This window comes from Piliocolobus tephrosceles, chromosome 9 (genome assembly GCF_002776525.5).
Source record: "Piliocolobus tephrosceles isolate RC106 chromosome 9, ASM277652v3, whole genome shotgun sequence".
Lineage (NCBI taxonomy): Eukaryota > Metazoa > Chordata > Mammalia > Primates > Cercopithecidae > Piliocolobus > Piliocolobus tephrosceles.
The window spans coordinates 110,565,630-110,578,498 of record NC_045442.1 but is presented as its reverse complement, the minus strand read 5'-3'; the positions used below and the strand labels follow the sequence as shown (position 1 = coordinate 110,578,498).

At 37.7% G+C, this 12,869-nt stretch overlaps 1 protein-coding gene across 2 annotated transcripts in view; it reads right to left on the bottom strand.

Annotated features, from left to right (window-relative positions):
- Positions 1–5,504: 5,504 nt before the first annotated feature.
- The window catches only part of NEBL (nebulette), a 384,316-nt gene continuing 376,951 nt past the window's right edge, over positions 5,505–12,869 (bottom strand). For both annotated transcript variants that reach the window (XM_023223239.1, XM_023223238.1), the window contains 2 exons: positions 12,727–12,833; positions 5,505–11,451 (listed from right to left, as the gene is read on the bottom strand). In XM_023223239.1, the coding sequence (XP_023079007.1) occupies positions 11,275–11,451; positions 12,727–12,833 (284 nt within the window). In that variant the 3' untranslated portion in view covers positions 5,505–11,274. The remainder of the gene's footprint in view (positions 11,452–12,726; positions 12,834–12,869) is intronic.

Below are 12,869 nucleotides of genomic sequence, written 5' to 3'. Positions count from 1 at the left end.
TACTTGGGAGAAGGAAGGGCTGGACATGGAACTGGAGAAGATATTCTGACTTCCTATCCATCCCCTGAAGACCTTGTTCTTCTTTTATCTAAATTTGCAGTTGCAGAGTCTTAAAGAAAATGTGACACTGACTTCCTGGCCTGAGATGGGAGAGTCTAGACTCCATCAAGACTTCTGCTACTCCAAAGCATCCTTGCTGTGGTTTGGGTGATCAAAGTCAGGCCACTGCTTGGGATCACACTCCTCAGGGCATATAGCTGGGCTGATGAGCCTATTGGGACATTAAAGGAACGAGAAGGGCAGCTTCAGATGGGCGCTCATTCCTGTCCTCCCTGTATTAGGTAGATTTAGAGTATAGCATGGGAAGCAGACTCGGGGATGGAAGGGACATGATGGCAAAAGACAGAGAGAGGAGCTGGGGTTTTATCTGCCCTTCAAATCAAGTGCCGTTTGACTAAGTTCCCAGTTGGCTCATGTCCTCGTCTTCTAATCTATACAATGGCACACTTATGCAATGTCCTCCTGAAGGTGGGGGTGGACCAAAGCCCCCTGATTGCCTGAAAACCCATGAGTCTGAGTAATGTGCCTGGAAGCAGAGAGAAACTGCTGGTCCAAACTTATCTGCCTCAGTAGTACTCAGCAGAAAGCAGAGGGTCTGCTCAGTTTCCTTCCGATTTCCCTAAGTTTCTCAGACTTAAAAAAAAAAAAAAAATTGACAAATGGCTGAGGCATTATAGAATCCTAAAATCAAGGAATGTATCCCAACTTGTACACTTGCATGAAGTCAATTTTCATCATTTTCCCAATGCTTTCTAAATCAAGAAAGGCTAAGCTACAAAACAGAGTGCGGCATTATTTTGGAGACATCACTAAACTACAAAGGCATGAAAAGATAAATAAGGATGATGTGTGGAGATTCTACTTCCTGATCCAAAGATAATTATTAATAAGTAATGAATAATAACTTCCTGATCCTAAAATAATTTTGAAAGATACATTTCCACTTGAAGCTAAAACTTTGAATTTTTCACCAAAGTGAGACATTGGGAGTTTCAGGTCTGCCTTGGCTTCAGATGTTTCCTTCCTTCTCTTCTCTACCAGAGATGATCCCGTCCTACAGATAATCACTTACCTGTCAGGGTCACTTCGGCATTAGGACTTCTTACTTACTGCTAAGCCCCATCCTCTCCAGTGGATCATAATCCAGCTCTTTGATCTGTGCATGAATATAAATGACTCTGTCAAATTCTTAAAGGTTATATATATTATGAAACTGCTATTGAAGTGTCTCAGTGACAATCAAGCAACTTATATCAAGACCAGAAGCCCTGTTCAAAGCTCTGAAAGTGTTTTAGTGTTTTCCATACATGAAACTTTTGAATGATCCTAAAAGGCTGCACAGTATAATTATAGTTCTCACACCATAAATACGTTTTGTTTGCCGGTTTTGAAAATAAATCATCCCAGGGATCATTCCTACCCAACCTCCACGTCTTTCTGGGACATAAATCATAGGAGATGGAAAAATCCCCCTGGGCCTGCTCCTTGTTTTCCCAGCTAGAGGATGGTTGCAGGCAAGAGTCATGTTGAACTGCTAGAGTTGTGGCCCAGACACTCCTGGAAGGAGCCTTGGCAGGTGAAATGCAGAAAACAAGTTTATCCTGCAAGATTTTCAGGCTCCTTTCCTCCCAGTCCCACTGAGATGAACATAAACAGTGAGAATATGTTTGCAAACAAACCCTGAGTTATAATATAGATGTGACACTACAGTTAGATCATAAGAGCTACCTTTTTAAAATTTTTACAAAAATCAACATACCAAAAAAGATGTAGAGGTCCAGAAATCATTTTATGCAGCACTGTTTGGGAGAGCCAAAAAATTTCTTTCAAAAGAAAGAAGTACGTGCAACCAGGAAACGTTTCATCAATGACTGTTCCCACAACAAGTATTTTGTTAGGCATTGATTATGGGAATCAAATATGTCAAAAATATTCCCAATTATTAATTTAAATGGCCCATGTTTAAGTGTGCAAGCATACAGTTAGACTTTTAAAGGAAGCAGGTGTTCAAAATTCTTGCTCGAATTCTACAAAGTTGTGACTTACCTCACAGCAAGGATGTATTCTAAATGATTACAAACAACTTCCTTGCAAGTTATTTTTCTGTGCATTGCCCAGGTATTGTAGCATATCTAACTCATATCACACATTAGATGGGAATGACAATCCCTGAATGTTAAATCTAAAACGGGAGAGTACAGTATTTTTAATCAATGGTTCTGCTGCAGACTGGACCATAATAAACTCCAGTAAGCACACGCTGTCCCAAAATGTTCAGGGAGGAAGTAAGGATACACAGGAAAGCCTATGTAATAACCAATTATCCAAAATAGGAAGTGAAGTATTCCACATCTGTAGTGCTTTGTTTATATAATTAACTCTTTGCAACCTGCTGAATCTTATAAAAGTGAAATAAGTCATAATTAGAATAATAAAAGGGTGTACTAACACATAAATTTGTCCATAAGCATGTGCTGACTTTTGTCCACAAGGAATTTAATGGTATTAAAAATACAAAACCTAGCATTGTTACTGAAATTAAAATTTGGGAGAAGACAGGAGTATTTCTGTCACTAACTGCTGATGACTAAATTTTCCCAGGTGTCTCATGCTTACGTGAATTTGGACGGCTCTCAGGGCTCAAATAGCAGTTTCTCAAAGAACTCTTCAGGCCCTCTCTCCCGAGTCCACAGCTCATGGGTTCCAGCTACAAGGACTCGCGGCAGACTAGGCTTCCCTTTCATGACATCTCTTAAACTGTAATTAAGTAATTAATTGTATAAGTATATAATTAGTTGTTTGATGTCAGTCTTTCCCTAACAGTATGAACGCTTTATGAAGAAAGTGCCTGTGTTCCGTGCCTTGAATCAAGCAAATACTGAATAATTATATGTCGAATGAATAAATTATAATTACTGTTTCTTCTGTTTCATTAAGTGCCATCACTGAGTAAGCCTGGAAGAATTAAGTACTTCTTAATAAAGCTCTGCTAAAACAACTCGACTTTTATCATCAGAGCCTATGACACTCTCTAAGGTGGTCTCTGCTATCCCCTTCTTCTTTGCCAAACATTCAAAAATCAGTAAGAACATTGTCTAAACTCCCAAATTCTTCGTTTGTACATATGTACTGGTAAAAGTGAAATTCATTTGATATTATTGATGCCCTTCCCAGGGCCCAGGAAAACAACTTCTAACTACTAAAGTGATTTTAGATAGGATATATAAATATGATAAAGCAAAAACAGTGACATTTTAACATAATAATGTAATTGGCATTGCAATCACATTTGCTATTTAGTGGTTTGTTTGGGGGGCGGGGAACATTGTGCAATTCTCCTGCTCACTCATAAAATTTGTTCCTTGTCAAAATGTTATCTTTTTACTTTGTCAGATATGAAAACTATGAAGCCAGAAATGGTGACACATGTCTGTAACCCCAACAATTTGAGAGGCTGTGGCAGGAGGATTGCTTGAGCCCAGGAGTTCAAGACCAGCTCTGGCAACAGAGTGAGACCCCATCTCTACAAAAAAAAAATAGAAAAAAAAAAAAAACTTTAAAAAAAAAAAAAAAAAGTCAAATCTGAACAAGGGGGGGTGCATCTCCCAGGCTCTCGAGTAGCTGGGAGATTAAGGCTGTAGTGAGCTATAATTGTATCACTGCACTCCAGCTTGGGCAACAGAGCAAGACACTGTCTCAAAAATGTGTAAGTAAACAATAACCCTATAAGTATATGGCGGCTTTGTTAGTCTAAATATCTGATTGCTTGCAAGCCATAGAAAGCCTTTCAAAGGCACCTCCAGGAAACCTTACGTACAGGTGTGGAAAGGAGGTACAGGTGTGGAAAGGAGCGTAGGATTTGGCCTTGTTGGGGGCCCTAAGGGCATGCAGGACAGCAAAGGAGGTAGCCTCCCGCACTCAGGAGGCTCTCCCGAGCTCAGGCCTCTTCAGGGAGATCTGAGCAGGTTCAGCCACCACTATCCCTGGTAGGCAAAGTCTTGTGTAGTCCTGCAGAGTCACTTTAATCCAATCAGCTGGGACCAGGGAAGTGACAGCATGTAGGACAGAACATGGTTATGCACAAAAATTAATGAAAAAGTTAGTTGGGGCCACATAGCCTTGGACAATAACCCTCTGGAAACATGGCAAGAAGTGTGACTGTCCTAAGAATCAGAAACCAGTTCCCTTCAAGAGTGATCCGATGACTCAATTTGGGGTGCAGAAAAGTTTCCTCTTTCCTCAGGTAGAATAACAGGAGTTTAGATGTTGTCCATTTCTCTATTTTAGTTTACTATTCCCTTTCATGTTTGCTGCTCAAAACAGAAAAGGAACTGTGTATGTGGAGGGGAGGGGGAGCTACAAAGATTAAAATGCCATAACATAAACACAAAATCAGCAACTAGACCCTTGGTTCTAATACTGACTTTGCAACTTTTGAATCCATTTTCTCATTCTGCTTTTCTTTCATTAGAACTCTGCAGCCCCCAAATACAAACATGATAGACAAAGGCCTGAGAATTTTGCTTAGAATGACAGAAAGGAGCTAAAGTTCACAAATGGACCATATCCAGTTTTCTGCCGTAACAAAACTCATATTCAAACCCTCTGTGTAAGAGAAGCATATATTAGTCCATTTTCACACTACTATAAAGAACTGCCTGAGATGTGGAAACTAAAAAGGAAAGAGGTTTAATTGACTCACAGTTCAGAATGGCTGGGGAGGCTTCAGGAAACCTACAATCATGGTGGAAGGCGAAGGGAAAGCAAGGCGCCTTCTTCACAAGGTGGCATAATGGAGACTAAACACAGGAGGAACTACCAAACACTTAGTAAACCATGAGATCTCGTGAGAACTCACTCACTATCACGAGCACAGCAGGTGGGAAACCAACCCCGTGATTCAATTACCTCCACCTGGCCTCTCCCTTGACACGTGTGGATTAGGGAGATGATGGGGATTACAATTCAAGATGTGATTTTGGGTGGGAGCACAGCCAAACCATATCAAAGCAGATTATATAAAGAAAAGAGCAAAACTTTCCCTTTTTACTTTTTAGTTTATTATATATGAGTATTTTTATAGAAAGTTATTTTGGTAGAAAAGTTGTTTGGTGGGTATGTCATAGTTACCTGTAAACCTAACCTCACAAATGCTTAAGATAATAAAATTATAAGCACAGTCTATTTAAAACCTAAATTATTTTTTGTCAGAAAAAAAAAAAAAAATCTAAGGTATTCATTTACTCTGTGGCCTGGGTTGCAAACAGTAAATTTATAATCGTGAATGGAAAAAAAAAATAGTCTCAGAGGAGAAAAAAAGGTAGTAAATTCTACAAATAAATAACTGTGCTGACTTGTAATTTCAAATATGGTGTGTTTAATTCATAATACTATCAAAATATTCATTTCATACTTATGGAATATAAAAAACAGAAAATCCAATATTTGGAAGAAGTGTTTATTCTATGAGATGTCATCCGCGAAGTTTATCAATTTACAATTAGGAAGGATTATGAGCCAAAGAGCAACTTTTACAAAATAATACAGTAAGACTAGCATCCAAATCGCATAGATTTATATGAGAGTGAAAAATAGGGAATCACTCACTTTTTCAACTATCGGAAGCACAGGGGGAAAAAAAGCAATTGTGTTCTATGATGAGCCTTTCTTAGCTGAGAAATCAGTTTCTTCCCATTTTATGTACTAAATTTGCGCACTTTCTACTCTATGCTCCAAGCCATTTCTTTCATCTTACGAATATAAGGAAATTAGAATTGTACTACCGAGGACATATGAGGAATTTATTCTTGAAAGAAGTTAACTACAATGAAGCATTGTTGCAGTGCTTTGATATAAATTCAGAAAGATACTGAGCTTGGAAAAGCATAATATTGTTATCACTTACAACTAAGTTCATTTGGGGGAGGAAAATATCTTGACTGATTCAGCAATGTAAATATACTGAAGCCAGCACACACCTCTGATGTGATTTGATGTGAGCTGTCATGTTAAACCTCAGACCCAGGGTATTATCAAGGTGCATTACTTACATCTAACAACCCATGCTCCAGGAAACCACGGTGAGAGCCAAGAAGTAGAACCATTTTTTTTATATCCTGCATTTATTTAAGCAAACCAAATGTGTAGAGATAGGAAATTAATGTGTTATAATGTTTTACAAATACAGAGAAAAGACACAGAATATTAAGACCCTGAAGAGAGTGCATTTGAGAACGCAGTTTTATCATAGGAGATCACTTGCAGGGAACACATTAAAGCCATTGCTGACACAGCCATCTGTCATTCCTGGTTTGCCGTCATTCAAGTAGTTTCAATAGCTAAATCGGTGATTTGCTTTTAAACAAATATTAATGTTAATGATTAGGGTAGCCTTGAAGGGTTTGTGAGTGACTATACTATACAATGTGATGCTAGGCTTAATGTGTCATTTCAATGCTGTTGTACATTATGCAGGGGAAATAATGTCTTATTACACATTAACTGCGACATCCACTAAAATGTGAACTAGTTTGCATAGGTTAGTCCTTTGGGCAGCACGATGTTGCTCTAGTCCACCAAGGCTTAAAGATTCACAGTGTAGAGGAAAAAAATATGAATTAAAGCATTTCTACTAAAATATATTTTAATAGCTGGTGTTAACAATTTGCATAACAAAAGCCAAATTATATTAATAACATTGTAACATTCTGTGAAGCCCCTTCATTTGGAAAACATTCAATGTTTTCTTCAAAACTGTTACACTCTCAAAGTTAGTCTTGCAAATTAATCATCAACCACAATTCTATATATTTTGAAGCAAATAGAAGCCAAACTGCACAATGGTTCAATTTTGATCACAGGTCAAATATCAAGTTTCACATCATGCCTGTAATACACCTGGTGATGCTTCCTAAATGCTCAGCAGTTCATTGCATGGCCACTGGAGAATGGGACTGTGATGCAGTTTTCTCTTTTCCTTTAAAGTACATCATTCTTAACAGCAACTGGATTACAAAGAAGTAGATACTATGCAAACTGGATACCATATATCAAACACAAAAAATCCTATGGAATTCCCACGAATATACTGAAGTCATACAGACAATTGAGAAAATTTGCTCAAAGATTCTTCCAAGTTTATGGATTCAAGTAGTCTAAGCATCATGGAATAATAACCACAGAAGCAACATACAATGCCTTGACTTTTTTGATCAATAGTTGACAGTTGCCAGGAAAGGGTCCAAAAGGCATGGAATACTTCAGAGACTTTTATTTTAGCATCCTTGTGAGTTTACATAGCTTCTTACTTAACTAAAAGCTCTCCCACCTCCAAATCATGTTACCCAAAACAACCACAGTCTAGCCACTTTTATATTATCAGAAACAAATCGCTAAGGTATAATTAATTTATGAAGTGAAGTTCATCTTGTGTAGTGAATCCAGCCTCATAATTATTCTATCTTACAATAGGCATTTTAAATCCCAAATCTAAAGTTAATGTTTATATAGCTCAACTGTATATAAATCCACAAAGAACCTTTCAGAAATAGAGGGAAGAAGTGGGCATTTTCTAAAGTTCTAAATCTTTAGAGATAAAATACAATCATCAGCTAACACCTTTAATATCTGTCAGGAACATCCTACTTCCCTACCACAAAAATACCAATCTTGTGTCATAAAATATTACTACAGAATACGCAGCAACTTGCTTGCTTGGTTTTCTTTCCAAGACCATACTAGACAAACAAGAGTAATCAAAAAGGCACCTATATTTGTATATATCTGTATCATAGTTTTGGTATATATTTTATCGACTTTCTATAGGGATGTGTTATTAAAGATCACACACGTTTTCTTCACCTTTTATTGAAAACCTTCCACTGGAGATGGATGAACCTGAAAATGAGGTACACCCCTTGAACTTCCACTGTCTTTTTAGAAAAGTCTTGTTCCTCATTCCCAGAGTGCTGTCAAGCTCAGCACAGAGAAGAGGTAAAAAGACTGTGGCACATTGGAAAAACCAGATCTGCATCTTCTTCAAGAAATAAACCCAGTGGCCAGAGAGGGGCTGGTCTAATCTCATCCATATTCCTACAAGGTGCTTGTGGAAACTGTGCTTACAAATGCCTTTGTGGTGTATGGAGGTCGGGGAGACCTGGGATCATCAAGAGCCTCCTCCGTGGACATTTGATAACCAGATAAATATTTCAAACTGGGCTACACTGCAAGTGTGTAAACAATAACAAGAAGACATGAAGGATTCATTTTGCCACAGGTTAGAAATAGAAAGCTTTCTAGAGAACAAGTATTATTAGTAAAAACGTACTACAAAAGCTTACGACAAAAGCAATATATTCTGTTGCTATACTTTGCTCGAGAGAGAGAGAGAGGATCCCCATACAGCTTTGTTTTCAGAACCTTTTAAAAGTGTATCAAACTGTTCCTTGTGCTTCTGCCAGGCTTGAGAACACATCAAACTTGAGAAAAGACAGGTGCATGCTCTCTGTGCTTGGACATTCACACAGTCATCTTAACTCAATTTTTAAAATCTTCTTTAGCTGTCAGCTTTATGCACGAGATACTTGTTGCCCCATTGAAGGTAGGAGGGAAGGACATGGAAAGTGGAAAAGTTGTTCAGGCATGTAATTTTGTTTAAATGATGCTTTTAAAAATAGCACTTTGGTTTTATACATATACTTTTCCAATATTTCTCCTGAGAGTCTTAACATCCTGACAAGCTTTATTAACAACTGCCAACACTACCAAATTATGGCCTCAAAAGCATGCAACATCTTGTTCGGTTTTAGTCTTCATTGTAAAATAACTACCCTCTAGTTGAATTCTGATCAGATCTTAATTCCTAAAGGCTTGAAGCAGAAATATTTTGCTATGCAAACATTATTACATGAAGCTTAAACTTTTAAGAGACTTATTCCTCAAATATGTATTGACTTTTATGTTCACTGAATCTGGTTTTGAAATCGGTGGATGAAATTACTTGCCTGATTACAAGCATTATTTCAAGTCAGTTTTCATCGCGGTTCCTAAAAATGTGCTATTTATCCCAAAATTGTACCTGTCCTACATTTAGTCTGAAAATTTAATCAACAACTACTCTTTCTTATAATCACAAAAGAAAATGGCCTGCCTGGGTGAAATGTAAATATATACTTAATAAAATAAAATTGAGCAGGTATTTTATCCTCAGTTTTAATGACAGATATTCTTGCAAAAATATTGCAAGTTCAGTTTATTTTTGTAGGTTTGTGTACAATATACCAAAACAGATAAGGGGTTTTATCACTTTAATCACGACTGGCCATTTCAGTGAGAGAAAACCAGCCAAACCCCCTTTAAAGAAGTCTCTAGTTATTTGCCTGCATTTATTTTTTCAACTTTATGCCAGTGACATATAGATGCAGCTTCAGTGTAATAAAGCTTATTTGCTCTTTTAGCCTAATAAAATGAAATCACAGATTTTCAAAAGCATGTGCTAACTTTTCTAAAGTGTAAATAAATTAGCTTTGGCCTTTGGACTAGTAAACACTTCCTTGAAAGATGTTTTACAGGATGTTTTGTTAATTTCCTTGAATATAACATATAAGGCAGATATCCCCAAGACCCATACATTTTAGTACATTTTCACAATGTTTGCTTTTTTGGTTTATCATAACTGTGAAATCAGACCCTAAATGAACGCTACCCTGTTGCAGGTCACAGTAAACGGCACAATCAGAAAGACACAGGCTTGCTGATGGGCGCCAGTGGCTTGGTGACCTTGACTGCAGGCTCTGGATGAAATTTCAAGACCCACCAGCAAGGGCTAGCGAAAGCCTGCAAAGTCACTTATTCGAAAATCAAAACATGACAATGATTTCTTTCTTAGAGAACGGGCTCTTGGGCCTGTACTGAAAAATCTCTGATGACATTCCTGTTTCATTCCCTTAAACATGATTTAGAAAATAAAAGCCAGAAGACGGAAAAGGACGTCTTTTGATTAACCAGTTTTGGTGGCTAGATTTCCATTCCAGAATTTGAATACCATTTTCCAAAAGAAGATACCAGACCATCCCTGTATGGAATTGGTAACTTTGTTTGCCAGGTATTTTTCTAGTCACACTCCAGCTTCCATTGCTTCATTGGCTCCTGTTACTTTTTCTTCACTTTGAAATCAATGGTGGCATTAAGTTAATCAAAGCTGTTCAACGGAACACCTAAATCGCTTATTTACTAGATTATACATGTTATTTCCTAAGGCGTAAATCCTTCAAAACTAGAGTGCAATGCAGGAGGAAAATCTCAAGCATCTTTTCAAAGTATGTTTTTCTGATGAGCTGGCGACTAGAGGAAGAAAGGGCTTTTAGGTATCAGTCGCCCTTTTTGCTTCAATAATAGGAATGCACAGTGCAGCTGCCTATGTTACAGAAGCTTGAATCTACATGACATGCAACAGGGTAAATGCTACTAGGGAAATTATATCAATGACATTATAATTTGCCCTTTGCAGAGTAGCTGTGAAGTTATTTGGTCCTGACGTTCCGTGGAACAGAGCATAGACTTGGGTCCATAGAATATAAATAGAGAGTAGGAGATGCCTTGGTACAAATGAGAAATAAATAGATCCCAGTCAGCCTAGGGAACAAGGAAATTTCTCTGTTTAGTAGAAGTTTCTAGATCCCTAAGGCTACCAGTCAATATAATTTTAACCAGACTGTCCTTCTGCCACTGTTTACACTTACTATATTGGGCAATTTTCACTAATATTGGAAATTGCCTCATGACTCAAAAGCAAAACGGGTTTTAAATTATTGGCTGCATTACCGAGTTAAGAGAATCGGCTTGGGGTGATTTCAAAGTGACAGCTAAGAAGTTTCACATACACGCTACATTTAAGGGACAATCAACATCTCTAGTAAAGTCTACAAAAATACATTTCCCAGAAGGGTTCAATAGCCAATCAAAGGAAACCATGAACACAATTAGCAGCACCAGGTGTCCAGACACAATGATTTTTGTGTGTAGGAATTACTGAAAATGCTGCTGTTTTCAGCCCAGAGGTCATTCCTTCTTCCTGGTACCTGTGTGTCTAATTGTCAAAGGAAGGATACATCATTGTAAAATAATGGCCAAGTTGTCTTAAAAGTATCTTCTATCTTTTAAAAAGATTAGGTTTAGGATACATTAGAATAAAGCTCAAAGGGCAGGGAGAAATACTTAATTAACAAACTCAATGTAATTCGCTGGGAGCATTCCCGTTCTCCCTGTTCTCTGCACTGTGCCGTACATCCAGCCATCATCAATGGGCTGCACGTTGACAATGTAGTCGCCGTCTCGAAAGGAGACCTCGTCTTCATCCTGGGCACTGTAATCATACATGGCTCGGTAGGTCCTCTGAGAAAGGAAGAAGGGATTATACGATGAATACCAAAATAGCTACAGTCACAAATTCCAATCACAACACATCGACCCACACATAAAGTAACTATTAGGAATGTTTTCAAACACACGGATCTCTGGAAATCTGTAAACCTAGCATCTCATCGTGCTGACCTCAAGTGTCCTAGTCTAGCAAAAAGCTTAATATCTTTGGAACAGGGATAGAAAAGTCACTAAATACAACAGCTACCCCATCAAAAAGTACGCTTTGAAATAATAAAGCCAAGTTCCCCGCAACTTCAGATAACCCCAGAAACCTTAGATTATACATGATTTCATATTCTTCAGAGCACAAAACTCGTCATATGTCAGAGAAGTCCAAATCTCTCCTGGCAATGCATTTTTCTGAAGTAGATGCTAAAAGTGTTTATTTCCTCTTAAAAATATGTAAAACAAATGAAAGAAAAAAACCCACAATATATTCACTATATAGGTTTCTGTATCACTGTGGGAGAAATTGAGCATATAAGTGTTCTGAATGCTAAGGTACGTACTCAATGGTACTTATTACATTATGATTATAATGAGTTTTCCTATATTTGTTTTTGTTTACGGCTAAGTATTTAGCTAACATTAACATCAGACAATCTCAAAATCGAGTATATTCACAGACTGAGGACATTGGCTGGGACCCAAAGAATTTTAGAGCAATTCAAGTTACCGGACAGTGTAGAAGAGTTTTCTAGGTGTTGAGGCAAAGACCAAGAGACTATGTCAAGGGCTTGTAGAAGAAATTTCTGCATGAGAAGCCAAGTATAACTAGCAAATGTTGAACACTGCTTCCAAATTTTACACTGAATATATGAACCAGTTCCTCAAGATTTCCAATGGGGGATTTGAAGATACATTTTGGCCACATAATTTAGGCTTTTGTGTTCATTTTAAGATGAACTTGTAAATACAACCATCAATACCTGTGCTCCTAAGGCCTGAATAAAGATCATAATCAGCTAGCACCAATCATGAAGTAACAACTAGGATATTGTACTGGTAGATTCTTTGGATGTCTTAATATTTTATATAATGCTTATTATTGCCTTCCTTTCTCAACAGTTTACCTCTGTAAGTTTTGTGCTTCCTTCAAAAGAGTTGTATAAATGGCAACACATCATCATTTATCTTTGAATGAAAATACCCAATATTCAGTTCATCTCTATTCCACAGGTATTTACACGCTTGAGGTGAAATGGGAAGACCAGATAAGGAGGAACGTATCAAATGGACACTTACTAGATTTGGTGAATGCTGCATTGATCTCATGGATGACACACTGGTCTGATGCATGTAGCCATAGCCTTGGGAATGGCTTTGCTGATAGGCTCCGGGAAGAACAGGTGCTGCATGTTAAACATACACACACACAAAGATTCCTT